Source organism: Phoenix dactylifera, chromosome 9 (assembly GCF_009389715.1).
Source record: "Phoenix dactylifera cultivar Barhee BC4 chromosome 9, palm_55x_up_171113_PBpolish2nd_filt_p, whole genome shotgun sequence".
NCBI classification, from domain to species: domain Eukaryota; kingdom Viridiplantae; phylum Streptophyta; class Magnoliopsida; order Arecales; family Arecaceae; genus Phoenix; species Phoenix dactylifera.
Window position 1 is genome coordinate 10,083,000 of NC_052400.1, and position 17,881 is coordinate 10,100,880.

The following is a 17,881-nucleotide window of genomic DNA, read 5'->3' on the forward strand; positions in this document are numbered from 1 at the left end:
AACTACATAAAAGTGGCTCAAGTTTTTGATAATATTTTGTCAGAATGAGGCAGCTTTTATAATTCTCAGTTTTAGGTTTCATTTGAAGCAAACCAAAAAGATAATTCTATAAAGTTTACATAAAACCCACCAACCAAATGCCCGTAGCAAATTTCTATGTTTTGATAGTTGCCATCAATAATGACAATCCATAATCTTGTCATCACTTTGGATTTAGATCAATTTAAAGCCTCCACTCAAAATTGGTAACCTGCTATTGATTTTCATGGATACGTTCTTCAATTTTTCAGCACATTAAAAACTTTATCATTACATATTACAAGATTAATATGATTTTCCCAATAGAATGCCTTAGAGTAGTAAAAGGTACTCTCCGAGATGATCATCAGTCTCATCAACATATAACACAAGGTTGACTTTTCGACCCATATTGGTAATTAGATTGGTTCATTGTAACAACTCTACGATCCAATTTTTTAAGGTATTCTTGCGATATGTTTAGCTTGATTTCTAGTGTCTTTTTTCATCGTATTTTTATTAGTTCTAAGTAATCACATGAAAATCAAAGAAATAAGCATACCCAACCTTCCCTACTAGACCATGCGAACCATGCACCTTGAACTAAAACTTGACCTAGCCGACGATGACCTAGGCGAAGAAAAATCACACAAGTTATGATAAATATCTCATGGGCATTCAACAAGTGTCCTGACATGTCCTTGTAGGTTTGGGCTACCTACCATTGTTTGCTTGATGCCCTTTCTTAGAATAGCAAATTTCCAAATGACTAACTAGTAAGGGAGTGGGAATTGAGTGGCAGATTAGGTAGCCAACTTTATTGCCAACCACAATGGCAACATTTATGCTAGATTAACTTACCTTGACTAAATTATGCCTTTCTTCCCTTTATGTTTGATGGAAGAAAATTTTGTAGGCGGGCCCTCCATGTATGACTAAATCTCGTTCTTAATAGGAGGATACAGTAAAATTTCGAGATCGGATACATAATTAACTAAATCTTGGTTGGTCTAATTTTTTGACCATTTATTTTGGTTGATCAATGGCCAATTAATTTTTGGATGTAAATAATAAGAATATTTATTTAAAACATCACAACATTCTCTACTGAATTTTATGATTTTTGGCTTATTTTACTCCATTTGCTTATTGAGTTATAAATTAATATTCAAGTTGTATTCATCATCTGAGCTAAGCCACGTACATCGCATTCCAAAATTCTAATGATTATATGATAATATTTATTCTACAGGCCACATCGACACACCTGTATTTGATGCTTTGAACAATGATTCACAAAGATTGCAAGACTTGGCAAGAGAAAACTAATCAATTTGAATCAAAAGAAATAGCGTAGAGCCTTGGTGACATTTTTCCTCAACTTCATCATGATTACATGAAGCCTTCTATGTGCAAATAACGAAGCCAACAAGCTAGTGTAACCAGGATTAGATCAATTGACAAGCTCCAAATCGACCCGTCAAGTAAAGAGCTTCATTTCACTTTCATTTCTGACAAATTTATTGCAACCCATCTAGTTAGTAATGCCATGCCATAACATAATTCGAGTTGCAAAAGATCCAGAATGCTTATGAGCAGCTTGGGTTCGGCTCAACCAGTTCGGTTCATTCTCGACTCAGTTAGTAAATGATTCGAGCAGAAACATAGTTTAGAGCTCGGCTCTAGCCAAGCTTGGGCCTAAAATATTTATAAAATCATATAATGGCTTAGCTTGGCTAGATAAGAAGCTCATGTATGTCTTAATTTAGTCAAACTCAAACAATTTTTTCTAGGCTTGCTTGAGCTCGAACCAAGCATGTATAGCTCGAACCTATTACTTTGTTGAGCTTGCTTGCATCACTAGAGATATCTTATGCCAATTTTTAAAGCTGAATAAATCCATCTAATTTTGTATTAGACTTAGGTTCAAATTTTGTATTCATCTATGCATCTTTTTTTATCACCATAAAGAAAGTATAGAAGAATAAGAACAAAAATGAGAAGGGACAACCCATAGACTTCATATATACGTGAGAACAGGATGCTAATCCAACCTATACATTTCCTAATCTTAACCCATATATTTTCCCACCTCGGGGCAAAGCCGCTTCGCACCACTGATAGACTACTTAAGATTCAATTTGAAAGGCGCTACTTTGTTTCGCAAGCCTTTGTCATTGTCAGTCAACTAAGTAGGGCGAACAGCCCCCTGCGAATCCGTAAATATTCGAGCATGCCGAAAATATAAAGGATGGTCCCCTATGCATTGAATTCTTTCCGGAACGGAAAGAATTCAAGTACCTTACCCCCCATCATGGTGAACCTCTCCTTATGATCGGAATGAGGTAGATGCCTCCCAGCCGGGGGGCGGATCGAATCGGAGACCAACCCAACCCTCTCTCGGAACAGGATGCTGTTTAACCTAACCCAGAACAGTTTTAAGCTAAATCCGAGTTGAGTTAGGTTAGCCTCAAGTTGGGTGCGGTTGTATTGGATTAATCGCATTATATGAAATATGAGATATTTTGTGTGAAATATAGATTTATTTATTTATCTGGTTCGACCAGACTGGGTTGCGATTGAACCGAAATGGGAATTTTTAGTCCGACTCGAGCCAAAATAGGTCACCCGCAGACCCAAATACACACAGCCAGAAACCCTAAGCTCCGTCGCTTATAAGTAGGCTTAGGGGTCGCAGCCGTCTCTGTCCTCTTCTCTCTCTTTTCTAGGGTTAGGGTTTCCGCCACCATCCGGAGGTATTCTCTTATTCTCTTCGCGTTTCTGGTATGGTTTCGAGTGGGATGTGCGATTGATGGCTTTGAATTGATCTTATACGGCCTGTTAAGATTTGTCCGGGAATATTTGATTTTATGGATTTCTTTTTGGCTTCAGTATTTCTGGATTTTTATTGTTAGATCTGTTAGGTTTTTGCTGTAATCTTTTATTTTTTCCTCTCGGATGCTATACAAGAGTCCAAATTTCTTATTAGCTTTGCTGCTTTTTCGTGGTGAAGAAATGGCGGTTCCGTTGCTCGCAAAGAGGATCGTTAAGAAGCGTGTCAAGAAGTTTAAGAGGGCCCAGAGTGACCGCAAGATTTCGGTGAAGGTAATATTTCGGCTCCCCACCTCATTTTTTGTTAATTTTGTGATCTTCGTCGAAATTGATGTTTTGGAAAGGATTAGATTTGGCGTTTATTTGATTTGTACTTCAATGATACCTGTATGTATTTGTTCCTTTTTTGAGAAGTACATTTATGTGAATCTTGGACGTATTGGATACTAGTATCGGCCTTTTATTTCTCCTCTTTAGATAATTTAGTTTATCTGATGCGAGATGTTATATCTGTGGGGATTTCAAGGATAAAAGGTTGCAGTTAATACTTGGTTAGCCACTATGGATTAGTTTGTTCTTGTAAAACAATGATTGATTAAATGAGTTAGTAACGTTGTACTTGAAGGATGAGTACGTAGGCTTAATCACTAATGCCCCTCCTAGAATCTTTCCTCTACCATGACTGCAATGTTGATGCCGAGTTTAAGATTAGAATGATGGAAAAGCTTCAACTTTTGAGTGCAATGTGCATTTTTGCAGGAGAGCTTGCAAAGATTGCTAATATATGAACATGATTTACAATCTTTTAAAGACATCACGACATCCCTGGTTGCTCCTGAGAAAGTCAAACATTCATGGAAACCTTGGTATTACTTGACTATTTACTAAACTATGAAAATTCAACAGTCCATGCAAAAGGATTTGATGGGCTATGCTTCTAAATTATGTCTTTCAAAGACTTATTGATGAATAAATCAGTTAATCTCTACTTTTGCAAACATAATGTTGCAGGTAATGAGATTGGGTTTTCTAAGATAAATGACCACTGAGTAAACATAACATCATAACACGGATACCGTCATGGTAAAAACGCAGTAGTTTCATACTCTTAGTTTAGAAAGTGATGCATAGACCTCTTCTGGGTTGGAATGACATACTTATAATTTTTGAGGCATCCATTTTTTTGGTTGATGGATTTTCAAATGTTCTGGACTTAGGTTTTTAGCCATGTCTGTGAGTCAACCCACAAATTCCAACAGCAATTTTGAAGTTATTTTCAATACACTTTTGATAAGTTGCCTCTATGAAAGCTTACCAATCATGTAATCTCGTATGTAATCTCGTAAATATGCCTGCATTGTCCTGGAAAAGCATACGACCATTGTTTTGGTTGAAATGGCAAAGGTCAGAGGTTAGGGTGTAGGAGGCATTTTAAGGCTTTTATGATTTTGTTTTCTGATTTTAATGTGTAGTATTTGATCAGGAAGTCCTGACCTCTATCAAGAGATTTTTTTTTCATCTTGCATTTGCATGGACCCTCAGCTTTCTGGTGTAAATTCATACATAAAACTATATATTACTGAAAGGGAATCTTTGTTTTTCCATTTTATTGTCCTTATTGTTCTTTTTAGCTGCTGTTTTAGCACTTTAAATCATAGTCACAACATTTGCTAGGCTGATATTTATGTATTTGACTGACTGTCCTTGATCATGGGCATAGTTCTGCATTTTTAAACTTTTGGTGCACGGTCTATCACTGGTATAAGTTCTGTAACTTCTTTCCACTTAGGATTTGATGCATTCGTGTAGCACCTGAAGGTATTATTCTTCTTGTCTTTATTAGGTTTTGTTTTAGCACTAAATCATAGTCACAACATTTGCTAGGTTGATATATGTATGTGACCCAGACTGGCCTAGACTGGCCTTGATCATGAGCCTAGTTCTGCACTTTTAAACTTTTGTTATATGGTCTATCACTGGTATCTGCTCTACAACTTCTTTTCCCTTAGTATTTGATGCATTCATGTAACACATGAAGGTTATGTTATGGAACATATGTTGGTGCTGCTTATTCTGTTTTTAGGATAAGGATTTGGCTGGGGGGCCTGTTGATTTGTGACATGAAGATACTTTTCTTTGAAGATTGGAAGTGTTTTGAAAATTTAGCTGATCTTGGGACTTGGGAAATGATATTCAAGTTACTTCATCACTCCTAGTCTGATGAGATCCTTTAATAAGAGGATTGTTTAAATTTTTACTAGACAATATTTTTATTAAAAAATCATTTTTAAAAAAAATTCCTTGTTAGAAATTACGTTGTGTTATTATCTAATTTGAGATTGTAGCAAGTTACACTGTTTAGTTGCAAACTTTGAACTGGATTATTGGGAAGAATTCAAAGTGGCTGTAATTTTCGAAGCACTTCTTAGATAGAGAGCAATACTTACGGGCTTGTCATGATATGATTTTATGGGTTCTAGCCCTGCTAAGACCGAGTGGGTTGGACTCCTGCCATTAGCCTTGGCATCATCTGTTGTCTTTTATTTCTGAATCCTATGAAGCAATGCTTGCTTGTTTACTGTTTTTCTTCAGTAACATGGTTGAATTTTTTTTATTTGATAGCCCAACTGGCGTAGGCCTAAGGGTATTGATTCTCGTGTGAGAAGAAAGTTCAAGGGATGTACTTTGATGCCCAACATTGGTTATGGATCTGACAAGAAGACCCGGCATTACCTGCCCAACCGTTTCAAGAAGTTTGTGGTTCACAATGTATCTGAGCTAGAGTTGCTTATGATGCACAACAGGTATGATGCATGCTATTTTTGATTCAATGATTGGATGGTAAAGATCAGATGGACTCGATATTTTAGCATCTGCTCTGAGCACATACAGTAATATATATTTCTCTTCTGCTTCTCTACTTGGAAGGTGCATGCATTTCTGAATGCATGTACATGCGTGAACACACAATGTGCTTTTTTTGTGTAAATTAATATTGGTAGGTTGGAAATTTGCAGAAGGTATGCTTCTTAAGGTTATTGCATAATTTTTTCTGCAATTATGCATTTTTCATGGGCTTGCACAAGAAAAGACAATCTTCATTCCAGCTTAAAAAGATATTAAGTGTGCATGTATTAACAATGGTATGTTTGTCAGAAGCTAAAGAGCAACCTTGTTGCAGTAAGAAAAGTCATGACTCCTGAAATGGAGTTGGAGATTTTGGGTAGTTGCTTGACTTTTTTTCATTAGCAAGGATTTATTGGAAAATGGGGCTAATTTTTGAAGCTTTTCAGTTACAAGCTGCATGAATTTCTGCTTTTGGTTTTAGTCTTTTTTCCATGCCTATTTTTCGGTGCAAGAAATTTACTAATTAAATATGGGATCCTAGATTTATATCTTTTGAGGTTAAAAAATCTTATCTCACCATGCTTAACTTTAATGTTTCTTTCTAGGACTTACTGTGCTGAAATTGCACACGATGTCTCTACAAGGAAGCGCAAGGAGATTGTAGAGCGAGCTGCACAACTAGACATTGTTGTCACCAACAAGCTTGCGAGGCTCCGCAGCCAGGAGGATGAGTGACCTCCTAGTTTTGGAAACTTCAACTTCTATAGTTATCCATTATTTTGGTTTTGGAAACTCCTCTAGTCTAGGCAGCGGTTTTGTTTCTGAGGTTGTGACTATTATTTTCAGTGATGACTCACCATCACTTATCACCACCTGAACTGAATGTTGCTCTCACTTTTATGTTTATGCACTCTTCTATAGCTGTTGTCAATGTTGATGATTAAGTTGGTAACCCATTTGTAGCATGATCATGCAGGTCGTTTTTATCATTGTGTGTGTGCTGGAGTTAAGTGCATGGAAACTCTAGTATGATTAGTTAAGAAATTGTTTTCGAAAATGATTTATTTATAAATAATTCATCCTTGGCAGAATTAGAATGCTTCAGGGTTATCGTGGAATGCGAGGTGATGCCCGTTCTTTCCGCGAGGCTACTCTGGTTTGTGGGATAAACTAGTTTGCTCTAGGTCCACCCCAGTTTAAATTGGATGTATCGCTTGGTTCGAAACGGAAAGTTTAAAGCAGCGAAAGCCAGAGGAGCGTTTGTACTACCAACGGACGTTAACCGTGGCCTTTACGATGGTTTTTAAATAGATACCCACCAAGAAGATATGACTAAATTTAAGTAAAGGCTTCTTGCTCATATTCATTAAAAGTATTTTTTAACTTTTCATTAATTTTGCCACTAATATGAACACTATGGGAGTAGACATTCTTCAAAAGTTTTGCTGTAGCATGATTATGAAATCAGCTTTGTTTTATACCACATCAAACTTTTTATTTGTAAGATCTTGTCATAAAGATTGATCTGCCAAGTTTTCATGAGCTTAAAAAAAAATTTATATTATTTTATATTTTTGTGACAGTTGGATATGCTGGTTTATTTTTTTTGTTGGTACTTTCTTAATCAGTCAATTTGATTAATGGCCTTATTGTCATAATGGTTAATATAGCCGGAATTGGTTTTGCCATCAAAGGAAGCTCTGGCATCATATTTTTAATTCACCATCTCTGTTCAGCTGGTGTCCCGAGATATAATTTTCTATCAATGGATCACCAAGCTATGGTAGCATTGCCCAGAAGAAACAAAGTTCTAGTGGCTGATTTAATATCCAAGAAGTCGGTAACCGAATTTGTCTCACTGTCTCTCAATTACCTTAGAATGTTTAGTGTAGAAAAGGGAAAAATAAATGATTCTCTTGAGATATCGAAATAAAGAGTGATCTAATAAAATTTATTTGAATTATGAATATATCCGTTTAATTTTTGACAATATAAGTAAGGGGATTGATAACCTACTCTCTGTTATGGTAGGTTATCAATCTACCCATTTTTCATTAGACAAAAAATACCCTTACTTTTTATAATTTTTAAGGGTATTTTATGTCTTTTTACATTCTCACATTTACTCACCCTCTTAAACCCTCCAATTAATGCTCTCTCCCTCTCTCTCTCTCTCTCATACATATACATATACATATACATACACATACATACATACATACACACATATACATACATACATAGACATACATATACATACATGCATACACACACACATATACACATACACACACCGGAGAGAGAGAGAGAGAGAGAGAGAGAGAGAGGGAGAGAGCATTAATTGGGGTTGAGAGGGTGAGTTAATGTGAGATTGTAAAAAGACATAAAACACCCTTAAAAGTTACAAAAAATAAGGATATTTTTTGTCCAATGAAAAATGGGTAGATTGATAACCTACCATAACAGAGAGTAGGTTATCAATCCCCTATAAGTAATAACATATCTTGTTCTTTTTGCCACGTATAGGAGAGATTCTAATTTAATAATTTAAGAATATCAAGTTTGATAAGACATTCATCTAAGTTCTTTTTATTTTTGGTACAACGGTTCACATCCTACGGATGTGGATACGGCCAACAAAATCAGAAAACAACAAAGCAGATAAAGAACCCGGCACTATGTCCCGGTTCCTCCACACAAATTCATCAGAATGGTGGGCCGCATAGGATGCAATCCAATCAGCCGCTCCATTCGCTTCCCTGTAGGTATGTGTGGCCTGATGACCATTACATTCCTGCAGTAGTCTGCAAATGTCGAGGAGCAACGGCCTATCTTCACTTGCACGCCCCCAACTCCGGACCCAGCCGATCACCGTGGCTGAGTCGCCCTCAAGAATAAGTTGGTCCGCACCCAATATCCGACGGGCAAAAAAGGTACCCTCTGAGGCTGCTCTGAGCTCAGCACACACCATCGAGGCATCAAAAATCCGCTGACCCTCCGCCGCCGCAAGTTTGGACTCATGGTCTTTGATGACAAAACCTGCACTTCTGCCTTTCCCTTCGTTTGTCACACTACCATCGAAATTCACCTTCAGGAAGCCAGGGGTAGGGTCACCCAAGACTTCTACACCGAGGCACCTACTGCAGGTCAGTCATAAACTTCTAGGCAATGAGGACGTTATCAGAGATCGAACGTCTCCCAACAAAAGCTCCCTGCTCAGGGCATATAATCCTAGTAGGATACCTCGCACTCTCTGGACCAATACCTTCGCCACCACCTTATGCAATGTGGTGCACAAGCTAATTGGTCTAAAGTGGCTAAGCTCCACTTGGCCTTGTCGCTTCGGAATCAATGTACTGAAGGTTTGCCTCCACTCATCGGGCATCGACGCAGATATAAAGAACTGCTGAATCGCCGCTAACACCTTCCATCTGACAACGTGCCAATACCTCCTCAAGAAAAGTAGAGGAAACCCATCTGGCCCCGGGGCTTTGTCCTCACCAAGGACCAGAGAGCTTCCTAAATCTCCGTATCTGATACTGGTCTGATCAAAGCATCGTTCTCTTCTTTAGATATCTGCTCCTTTGGGGCTAGCCCCCATGCTCTACCACTCATGCTCCCTGAATCGGTCCATCTAGAACAAAAGAACTACTCCAGGACCCTCCTCACGACCTCTGTATCCTCGGAAAGCTGCCCACTGCTGTCCCGTATCCTGCGGATCCTGTCCTGCTATCTTCGGATGATGGTCGACTGGTGGAAAAACTTCGTGTTCCGATCATCCTCTCTAATCCACTGAACTCCCAACTTCTGTCTCCAAAACACCTCCTGCTGCCTGAGTAAAGAATATTGCAAAGTCAGTAGTCCTCTGAGCTCATCCTGATCGGCCTCTGACAGTCCCTCGCCGCTATCCTCTAGAGCCTAAAGTCTGGTGATGGATGCTTCGACTCCCTCCACTCTCCTGAACAAGTCTCCCACCTCCTCCTTGTTCCACCAATCAACCGACATCTGCTCATCTCCGACTTCTAGGTCACCCTGTCCATCACATTCCCCTGGATTGGCATTTGCCATACCTCCCTCACCACTTCCCATGACCGCAGGTAGGACAACCATACCTTCTCAAACCGAAATGGGCTATGAATCTGAATAGAATGTGTGGTACTCACTAATACAGGGCTGTGGTCTGAGGCAATTCTGGACAAGTGGCTATGAATCTGAACAGAATATGGGGTACTCACTAGTACAGGGTTGTAGTCTGGAAGCCTTTGGATTAGGGGTGGCAAAATATGACCCGACCCGCCAACCCGACCCGTGTTCGACCCGCCATAAACAGGTTCGGGTTGTAAACAGGTTGACACGTTTAACCCGTTTATTAATTGGGTCGGATACAGGTTTTAGTTATTGGACCCGTTTAACCTATAAATATTAAATAATTTTCTAATCCATATCCGGTATCCTTTACAAATCACGGCCAGAGTGTTTTCCCCTTTCGGCCTTTCGATTTTCTAATCCGTATCCGGTATCCCTATCGCCGTCACCACTCGAATCCGGTTTCTGTTCATCATCACCAGCAAATCCGGTATCCCGATTGGCGCTCTCGTCGTCGTCGCTCGAATCTCTCCGGATTTCTTCTCTTCCTCGTTGGCGAGATAGGATTTGGAGAATCTGGAAAATATAGGGTTTTTCCGGCATGAGGTTGGATGGATGAAGGATGCCGGAGCTCCGTAGCGGAGTGCGGAAGGGGGGAGCGCAGGTGAACCCGATAGTCTAGGCCGAGAGGCCGACTGCCGCTAGGAGGAGGAGGGCTCAGCGGTGGCGGCTCGGTGCGGCACTGCAATGGCGGCACAACGGTAGTCGTGGCAAATCTTGAGGTGGTGGTTCGACCGGTGAAGCTCCAGCGGCGACGCGGCAAGGCGGAGGCCGTGGGCGGTGCGGGGTGGCAGCTCGGGCGCAGCCATGGTGGGGAAGGCCGATCGGGGAAGAAGATGAGCAAGAATTTTTTTTTTTCTCTCCTTTACGGCTTTACCCTCCTGCCTCTCTCTCTCTCTCTCATCTTTTCCCCTCCCATCCCCCCAGCCCCCACTCTTTTCTTTCCTTAAACAGGTCGAGTCAGGTGACCTGTTTATTAAACAAGTTGGGTTCATATTGTAATTCCGGACCTGTTTAATAAACAGGTCGGGTTCAGGTTTATAATTTTTTGATCAAACTTGTTTATGCTTGACCCGACCTGTTTATGCTTGACCCGACCCAATTGCTACCCCTACTTCAGATTCACTTGGTCGAAGCGGAGACACGATCGATCTGCTCCCAAACTCATGCTCGCCCTAGCCGATTGTTACACCAGGTAAACCTTAGGCCGGTAAAACCAAGGTCTGCTAAGCCATTAGTCAAAATAAAATCCTGAAATTTCCTGCACTCAATTTTATTGGTGAAGACCTTCCCACCTCTCTTCTTCTCCGGGGCTTCGATGCAGTTGAAGTCCCCTGCTATCAATACCGGATACCCTAGTTGAATAATATTGGTGGCCTCCTCCCATAGACAACCAATAAGACCCATGGCGGCCCACTATCCTCTGAGATCACTAAAGCCACTTGCTGACTGCACTTGCGAAACACATCAATGCTACAAGAACCCATCCTCCATATAACCATAATACCTCCATACAACCCTTGCGACTTCACTGCATACGTCCTCCACGATCTCGGAATGGCTCATCAAGCCGGCTCCAAACTGGCCCTCGACAACGTAGTCTCAAACAGAATGCAAATATCAGAATTATGAAGGCTAACCAACCTTGGAAAAGCAAGTCTAAAGGATGATTTCCCCACCCTCCAGCAGTTCCACAGTAGGGCTTTCATTGAGAAGACTGACCAGTAGCTGGCTGGGACGAGACCACCTTATCCCGTGACCCACCTTCAGCATTGGCCACCCCCTGCCCCTGCCTCTCTATAATCCTCTTCATTTGATTAACCATCTCCTTATGGGTCGGCCCACTAGAGACCTCTACCACCCCATGATTGAGCTCACTCCCTGCTTCCTGGGCCGCAAGCCCCGGAGGGCGTGCCGGTTCACCCTACTCCATAGACCCAAAGGGCGTGCCGGTCCACACCGTGCCGCGGGCCCCTGACGTCCGGCTTGTCCCTCCCGTGCCCCGGGAACCGGTTGGCATCTCGGATTTCCACGAGCCACATCCTCCACGCTAACCTTCCCGGCCGCCTCCGTCCCGCCATCTACAGGGGACACCACCAGAGCACCGCCACGCCAATTCTCCACTGCCTCCGTTGCCCCTGAGCCCGCCAGCCGGCCGGCCCTACGCGGATGCACGAGCCTCGCCGGAAAGCCAGATCTGCCAAAACCCATTGGCAAACACCACCTCCCACAGCACCGCGGGCTCCCCCAGTCCATGTACCCTCCGTGATGGCCAGCGACAGACTCCGGCTCCAGAAGCGGCGTATTTCGCCGGCCGGCGTCGAGGCCCTCCCGCCTAGCCCGGAGGGGGCTGCTGGTAGGCGGGCCGGCTTGTGGTCCATCAGCCTGATCCCCTCCTGCGCTTAGTTGGGCTCACGTGGAGCATAATCATTCATCTAAGTTCTTAAAGCATAATCATAGGCCAACTAACTTGAACACATCTAAAACAGGTTATGCAACAGTGTTAATTATTGCAACATATTACCACAACGGAATGCCATTAGATGATTGCAATGCCAAACAGAGTGCCAATTACAATTGTGATCAAGGTTCAAACCTTAAATACTGCAACAAACACCAGTTCCAAGCTCTACTTGACAACAGACTCAGACTCTGAGAACTAAATTAAAATAACGGGACAATCCTGATTTAAGCATAACGACGACCATAGGATGATGCATAAAAACTCTGAAAACTTAACGATTTGCCTTAGCAACGCGCTCAATCTCATCCTTCTTCTTAATTGCATAACTGTCAAAAATAGCAGCAAATAAGCATTTATGATAATAATGTTTAGCAAGAATAAACTATGTTTTTGCAAAAAAAGGATGGAAAGGGGAGAGATTTAAGGTTAAACCACCTGTTCGAAGAACCCTTAGCCGCATTAATTAGCTCATCAGCAAGGCACTCAGCAATTGTCTTGATATTTCTAAAAGCACTTTCACGTGCACCTGTTGTAAGGAGGTATATTGCCTGGTTAACTCGCCTCAATGGGGAAATATCAACCGCCTGACGTCGAACAACTCCAGCCGACCCAATTCGAGTTGCATCTTCTCTTGGGCCGCTGTAACTCACAAGTAGCAATATATATATATTAAAAAAAATAAATTTATTGTTAAGAAACAAGGGGCACTCATTACACAATCAAAAGTAACAACTGAAACAAGAGGGATGAATTAAAATTCTGAAAAACGATTTGCGTATAACAATTGACATAAGAAAACCTAAACAATATTTCTAAAGTTTACCACTCAAACTTTTAGAATACTCGCACAGACAGACCAAGATACAAAACCAAGTTAAACAACAAATTTAAATGACTCAGACGAGCAACGAGAGGCTTCAACAATTAAGAAAATTATCAGTCTAACAGTGCTTACAACCACTTGAAAGGTGTTTCCACCTCAAAACTCGGAATGACAAGGATTACCATGTATCGGAATAATGAGGGACAGGAAAATAAAGCTTCTCCAGCGGCGCCTTAGCTTGAGGTGGACCAGTAAAACATGTCACATGGGTTCCAAGGATTGCAATTTGCACATCAATCAAATAAGACTCAATGCCTTTCTCAGAATATTCATTCAGAAATAATATCAGATTCTTAAAAAAGGTCGGAGAAGGCTTCCCAGGCCACCTCATCATCCAACCACGATAATGGATATCTGAATACCTTATAAAACAGGAAGCCAATGCAAGCAATTTGGCCGAGTCTTTCTATTTATATAACATGGATCTTTCTTTGATCTTTGGTAGGTGATTTCAAAACCACTAATTCTAAAAGATAAAGATTTAATTTCTAAAAGATATAGATCTTGCCTAAGTAACTAACAAATGACTATTAATGAATTTGCAAAAGTAAATCAAACTGAGACATCAGATAATTCAATAATGAACAGCAAATAGCCTCTTATTATAGTGTTTTTATTTATTTTTCAGAATCTCTCACTCATCTACGCTAGTGAAGATTTTAAAGTTCCCATGAATCAGAACATAAGTACAGCAGTAGGATGCATGCTTCTGAAAATCCAAGTTTTCAGAGACCATCCGAGTTGAACCTATTCCACTCAAAACAAGGCGAGCTGCAAGTTACAAACTCAAAATTAAACCTACAAAACCAATAAGTTTAGAGGTTGTCTTGCTTAATAATCTTTTTGATGATTTTGATATGAAACAATATCCAATATTGAGGACAGGATTTGGAAAATTTGCACTTGTTGTGCAATAGAAGTTCATAACATAAGCGGATGATCTACTAAGAAATTAGCATGGTGTGGACCATGCTACCCAACTAGTGGGCATCTTTGTATTTGATAAGGTTTGCAGGGTGAATGGACTGTGCAGGTGTTTGGTTTTAACTGTGGCAGAAGGTATTAAGAACATCCTTGGTTGCTGGGGGCTTGTAAATGTTTTGGGATCTCAGTCACCCTGGATGGTTGGAGTGTATGAGGAGCAGTATATTATCTTATTTCAACAGAATTGTAGTGCTTGCTGACTAAAGAAACCTGCCTAGCTTTTAACAGAATGACTTATAAAGTCTAACAGAAATTTAAATATCAAGTTCATTCACCTGTTAATGATAGCATCCACAATAACTTGGATCGGATTTGCATCAGTAAGCAGATGAATAATCTCCATAGCATGCTTGACAATGCGAACAGCCATGAGCTTCTTTCCATTGTTACGACCATGCATCATTAAAGAATTGGTCAGTCTTTCCACAATTGGGCACTGAGCCTTGCGGAATCTCTTGACCGCATATCGTCCTGCAGTATGTGGAAGATAAGTAGCATGCTTGGCAGGAGACACGGCTATGTAGTCAGCGAGCGAAATATCACTGACCTGCATTATGGAATAGAGTAATATGCAATCAGCTTTAGTTAAATAAAAAGCTAGAAGCCTCTTTCAGTTCCTTAGATGTAACAGTATGTAGACATTTCATACAAGACTCTGCTACTATCAGCAATTTGATTGAAAAAATGAAAACGGATTAAATGTTTGTGACAAGGCTTACAAGAAATAAGAAACCAGAGATATTTCCACTTTTATAAATTTTTAGACGCTGAGTCCATATGGATGCAAACCTTTTCCATGTTGGTTTGCAATATACACCTCCATAATTGGCTAAAGATAATGCCCTATGCACATGCTATGACTCCTTGCTGTGGTAAACATAGCGCCCTATACATGAATAAACCTCCCCAAGATCATATTCTATAGCAGTCAGCCCAATAATCTCTAACAAACCCTCCTACCGCTTCTGAATGCTATGACCAGTAGTACAGTACTAACTAATAATAAAGAGATCTGATTCATGTAATTCTGTCTCTAAATCCTCATCCAGAGCTTGGATCACGTTATTTATAAAATGATAAAAATTATCCATATATCTTAATGTTGACAATTTCCATTAAAGATCACAAGCATCAACCTAACAACAACAACTCAAATAACAACTCCATTTTAGCCAGATATCCAATACTTTACTGGTATCCACCCCTAATTGGCCTCTAAAATTCTTAATATATAATCATTCTACCATACATACCACAGGAACAAGTTGGCGTATGTTCCAATAAACAAAAACTCTAAATTCTCAAGTTGGTATGTGTTCCAATAAACCAATATTCTAAATTCTCTCACTGCATTAATGAATCCATTAAATAGCCAATTGTATCTCAGTAACACTGAAACATGATCATCCAAATTTCTAAAGTTTTAAATGCCACTTCAGGACCAACACGACAGCCCATCAATATCCTCCACTTAAAAGACATTTATATATGTATATAACAATGACCAGAAAGTCTATACTCACTTTTTGGGGTCAGCTATGGAGATCTTTACTTGCACTCATTCTTATAAACAATTACATACTTCCATGTACTGCCATGGCAAGCTTCTCGGACTTATCCATATTACCCTAGGTGCACCTCATCTTTCTTGATTCTTTCACCAAAACCGAGATATTTGCCTTCACTTAGGCTTCCCATATCTTTATTTCACATGCCCACTGTCACAGTTGATTCTACACCACATTGTCTATAACAACTTTGCTTTTGCTCATATCTCAGTCTTCATTGAAGATGCATGAAAATATTGGCAATGTGTAAAGGGTTCCCAAGCTATACAACATATAGCTTCCCAAGATCAAAACTCTCTTAGAGGCTCTACAACATAGATCGCTACATGTTTTACACGAACCAGAGCAGACGAAAACAGACACAAAACACAGTTACTCGAATCAAAAACTGAGGGAGAAGAGGAGACCAACACCATCAAGCTGTGACCTTTAAACAAATTGAGGTCATTGTCTTTAGTCAGCTCGTACTTTTAATTAATCTCCCTCTTCACATTAAAGATGCATCAAAATACTAGCAATGTGTAAAGGGTTCCCAAGCTTACTATCGGTATAGCTGTTCCTACTTCATATCTTCCCAAGATCAACTCTCTCAGAGGCTCACAACATATTTTACGAACCAGAGCAGACAAAAATAGACACGAAAAACAATTACTAGAACCAAGAACTGAGAGAGAAATGAAAAGATCAACACAATAAAGCTACGACGTTTAAACAAACTGAGGCCATGCGACCAAATAGACAAACACAAAAAGCCTTCTTTTTAACTTTTAGCAATTTGATCGAAGACCAACGCCATTAAAATAAAAAAAACGCGATTCTTTCACAAACTGAGGTCGTGCTCCAAACAAAGGAGGGAAAAGAACCTCCTTAGTTATCGATCAAACTAAATCGAACAAATAATATCCCAATAAAACAACATCGATGCAATCTAATAGTGAAACAATAATCGGATGATCTACGGCAAAGAATACATAGAAAGAAAACCAGATCAAAACGAAGGAATGGAGGGAGGGAATGGGAAGGAGAAAAAAAAACAGACCTCCACTTCCTCGAAGGACCATCGATTGAAGAGTTTAACCTCTTGTTGGACCGCCATTGGAGCCGAGCTCGCAGGAGGGGGAGGGAGAGAGAGAGCGGTAAAGGGCGAAGCGGGCGGCGGCAAAACCCTAGACGAGAGAGGGGTGGAGGGCTCAGAAAGTGAGCGCTTATATAAAGGGAGTCGGGAAATGGACGGTTCAAGATAAACTACGAGTTTTATAGGACGGGTTGCGATAGATTGGAGCCCGAGATGTACGGCTGGGATTGGTTATTGCGGGCTAGATGGGAGATTTACCTGAGTTGGGAGCGCAAGCCGGCGGGTGGGACCCACCACATAGGTCTTGGGCAAAACCTAAAAGTTTTTCCTTTTTAATGGTATTTTAAAATCTTTTATTGAACACAAAACTAAAGCTTAAACTATGATGTGCGTATAGAAGTCCCTTTTGAGAGTTGTATACATTGCAACTCTAATAAAAAATGTGTTGCTAAATAACAAATTACAAAACTAGATTTTTATTAAAATTTATTAAATTAAAATTAAATACAACCTGCAATAATCCAACTTGCTTAACGTGTCTAATATATTTAAATTTATTTTAATAAATGAATTACGTAGGTCGGGTCGAATTATCTGTTTAATAAATAGGTTAGATTCAGATTTCAAATTTTGACATGTTTAATAAATAAATTAATAAATTTTTGATCCAATCTATATTCAACCTAATTCGTATATAATCCGGCCTAATCTGATTGCCATCCCTATTTGTACTCATTTTGATCCCCAACCATGCACCCACATTTTGACCCCCAAAACCTGTTAGGTTTCTCTGTACAACCCATCTTAGATTATAAATTTGCTCGCCTGGACTGTCGAGTCTTGTTATACATCCTCTAACTTGGGTGGAACATTGAGGGTTTCTTCTCAGTGCTATGAAAGATTAAAAAGAGAGCTTGGCCTTGTCCCGTTTCATGTGCATTATGTTGTGAAGAGGAGATTTCTTCTCATATATGTCTGTCATGTAGATATGCCAAGCAGTTAATGGGAGTTATTTAGAAGTAAGGTGGAAAGTAAGAGCTCCCTCTCTTGCTTTATTTTGGGGT

At 40.1% G+C, this 17,881-nt stretch overlaps 2 protein-coding genes across 3 annotated transcripts; one reads left to right on the forward strand and one right to left on the reverse strand.

Annotated features, from left to right (window-relative positions):
• The first annotated feature begins 2,639 nt into the window (after positions 1-2,639).
• On the forward strand, positions 2,640-6,681 carry LOC103709421 (60S ribosomal protein L32-1). 2 transcript variants are annotated; one of them, XM_008794742.4, is made up of 4 exons: positions 2,640-2,774; positions 3,032-3,123; positions 5,473-5,654; positions 6,303-6,681. In XM_008794742.4, the coding sequence occupies exons 2-4, from the start codon at positions 3,034-3,036 to the stop codon at positions 6,430-6,432; spliced, it is 402 nt and encodes a 133-aa protein (XP_008792964.1). In that variant the 5' UTR covers positions 2,640-2,774; positions 3,032-3,033; the 3' UTR covers positions 6,433-6,681. The 2 variants fall into 2 exon arrangements, with proteins under 2 accessions (XP_008792964.1, XP_038985912.1); XM_039129984.1 differs by having other exon boundaries at positions 2,706-2,774; positions 3,008-3,123.
• A 5,669-nt stretch (positions 6,682-12,350) lies between these two features.
• On the reverse strand, positions 12,351-16,960 carry LOC103709422 (40S ribosomal protein S5). The gene is made up of 4 exons (XM_039129985.1): positions 16,782-16,960; positions 14,450-14,721; positions 12,743-12,946; positions 12,351-12,633 (listed from the first exon to the last, which is right to left on the reverse strand). The coding sequence occupies exons 1-4, from the start codon at positions 16,836-16,838 to the stop codon at positions 12,579-12,581; spliced, it is 588 nt and encodes a 195-aa protein (XP_038985913.1). The 5' UTR covers positions 16,839-16,960; the 3' UTR covers positions 12,351-12,578.
• Positions 16,961-17,881: the final 921 nt, after the last annotated feature.

What these genes read in the sequence shown, in the direction of transcription:
- LOC103709422 (XM_039129985.1), bottom strand. Translation starts at nt 16,838, where the DNA reads ATGGCGGTCCAACAAGAGGTTAAACTCTTCAATCGATGGTCCTTCGAG. An exon ending in GTGGATGCTATCATTAACAG is followed by an intron (nt 12,947 to 14,449) that starts GTGAATGAACTT and finishes TGTGAGTTACAG; the next exon opens with CGGCCCAAGAGAAGATGCAA. An exon ending in GCTAAGGGTTCTTCGAACAG is followed by an intron (nt 12,634 to 12,742) that starts GTGGTTTAACCT and finishes TATTTTTGACAG; the next exon opens with TTATGCAATTAAGAAGAAGG.
- LOC103709421 (XM_008794742.4), top strand. Translation starts at nt 3,034, where the DNA reads ATGGCGGTTCCGTTGCTCGCAAAGAGGATCGTTAAGAAGCGTGTCAAG. An exon ending in ACCGCAAGATTTCGGTGAAG is followed by an intron (nt 3,124 to 5,472) that starts GTAATATTTCGG and finishes TTTATTTGATAG; the next exon opens with CCCAACTGGCGTAGGCCTAA. An exon ending in TTGCTTATGATGCACAACAG is followed by an intron (nt 5,655 to 6,302) that starts GTATGATGCATG and finishes GTTTCTTTCTAG; the next exon opens with GACTTACTGTGCTGAAATTG.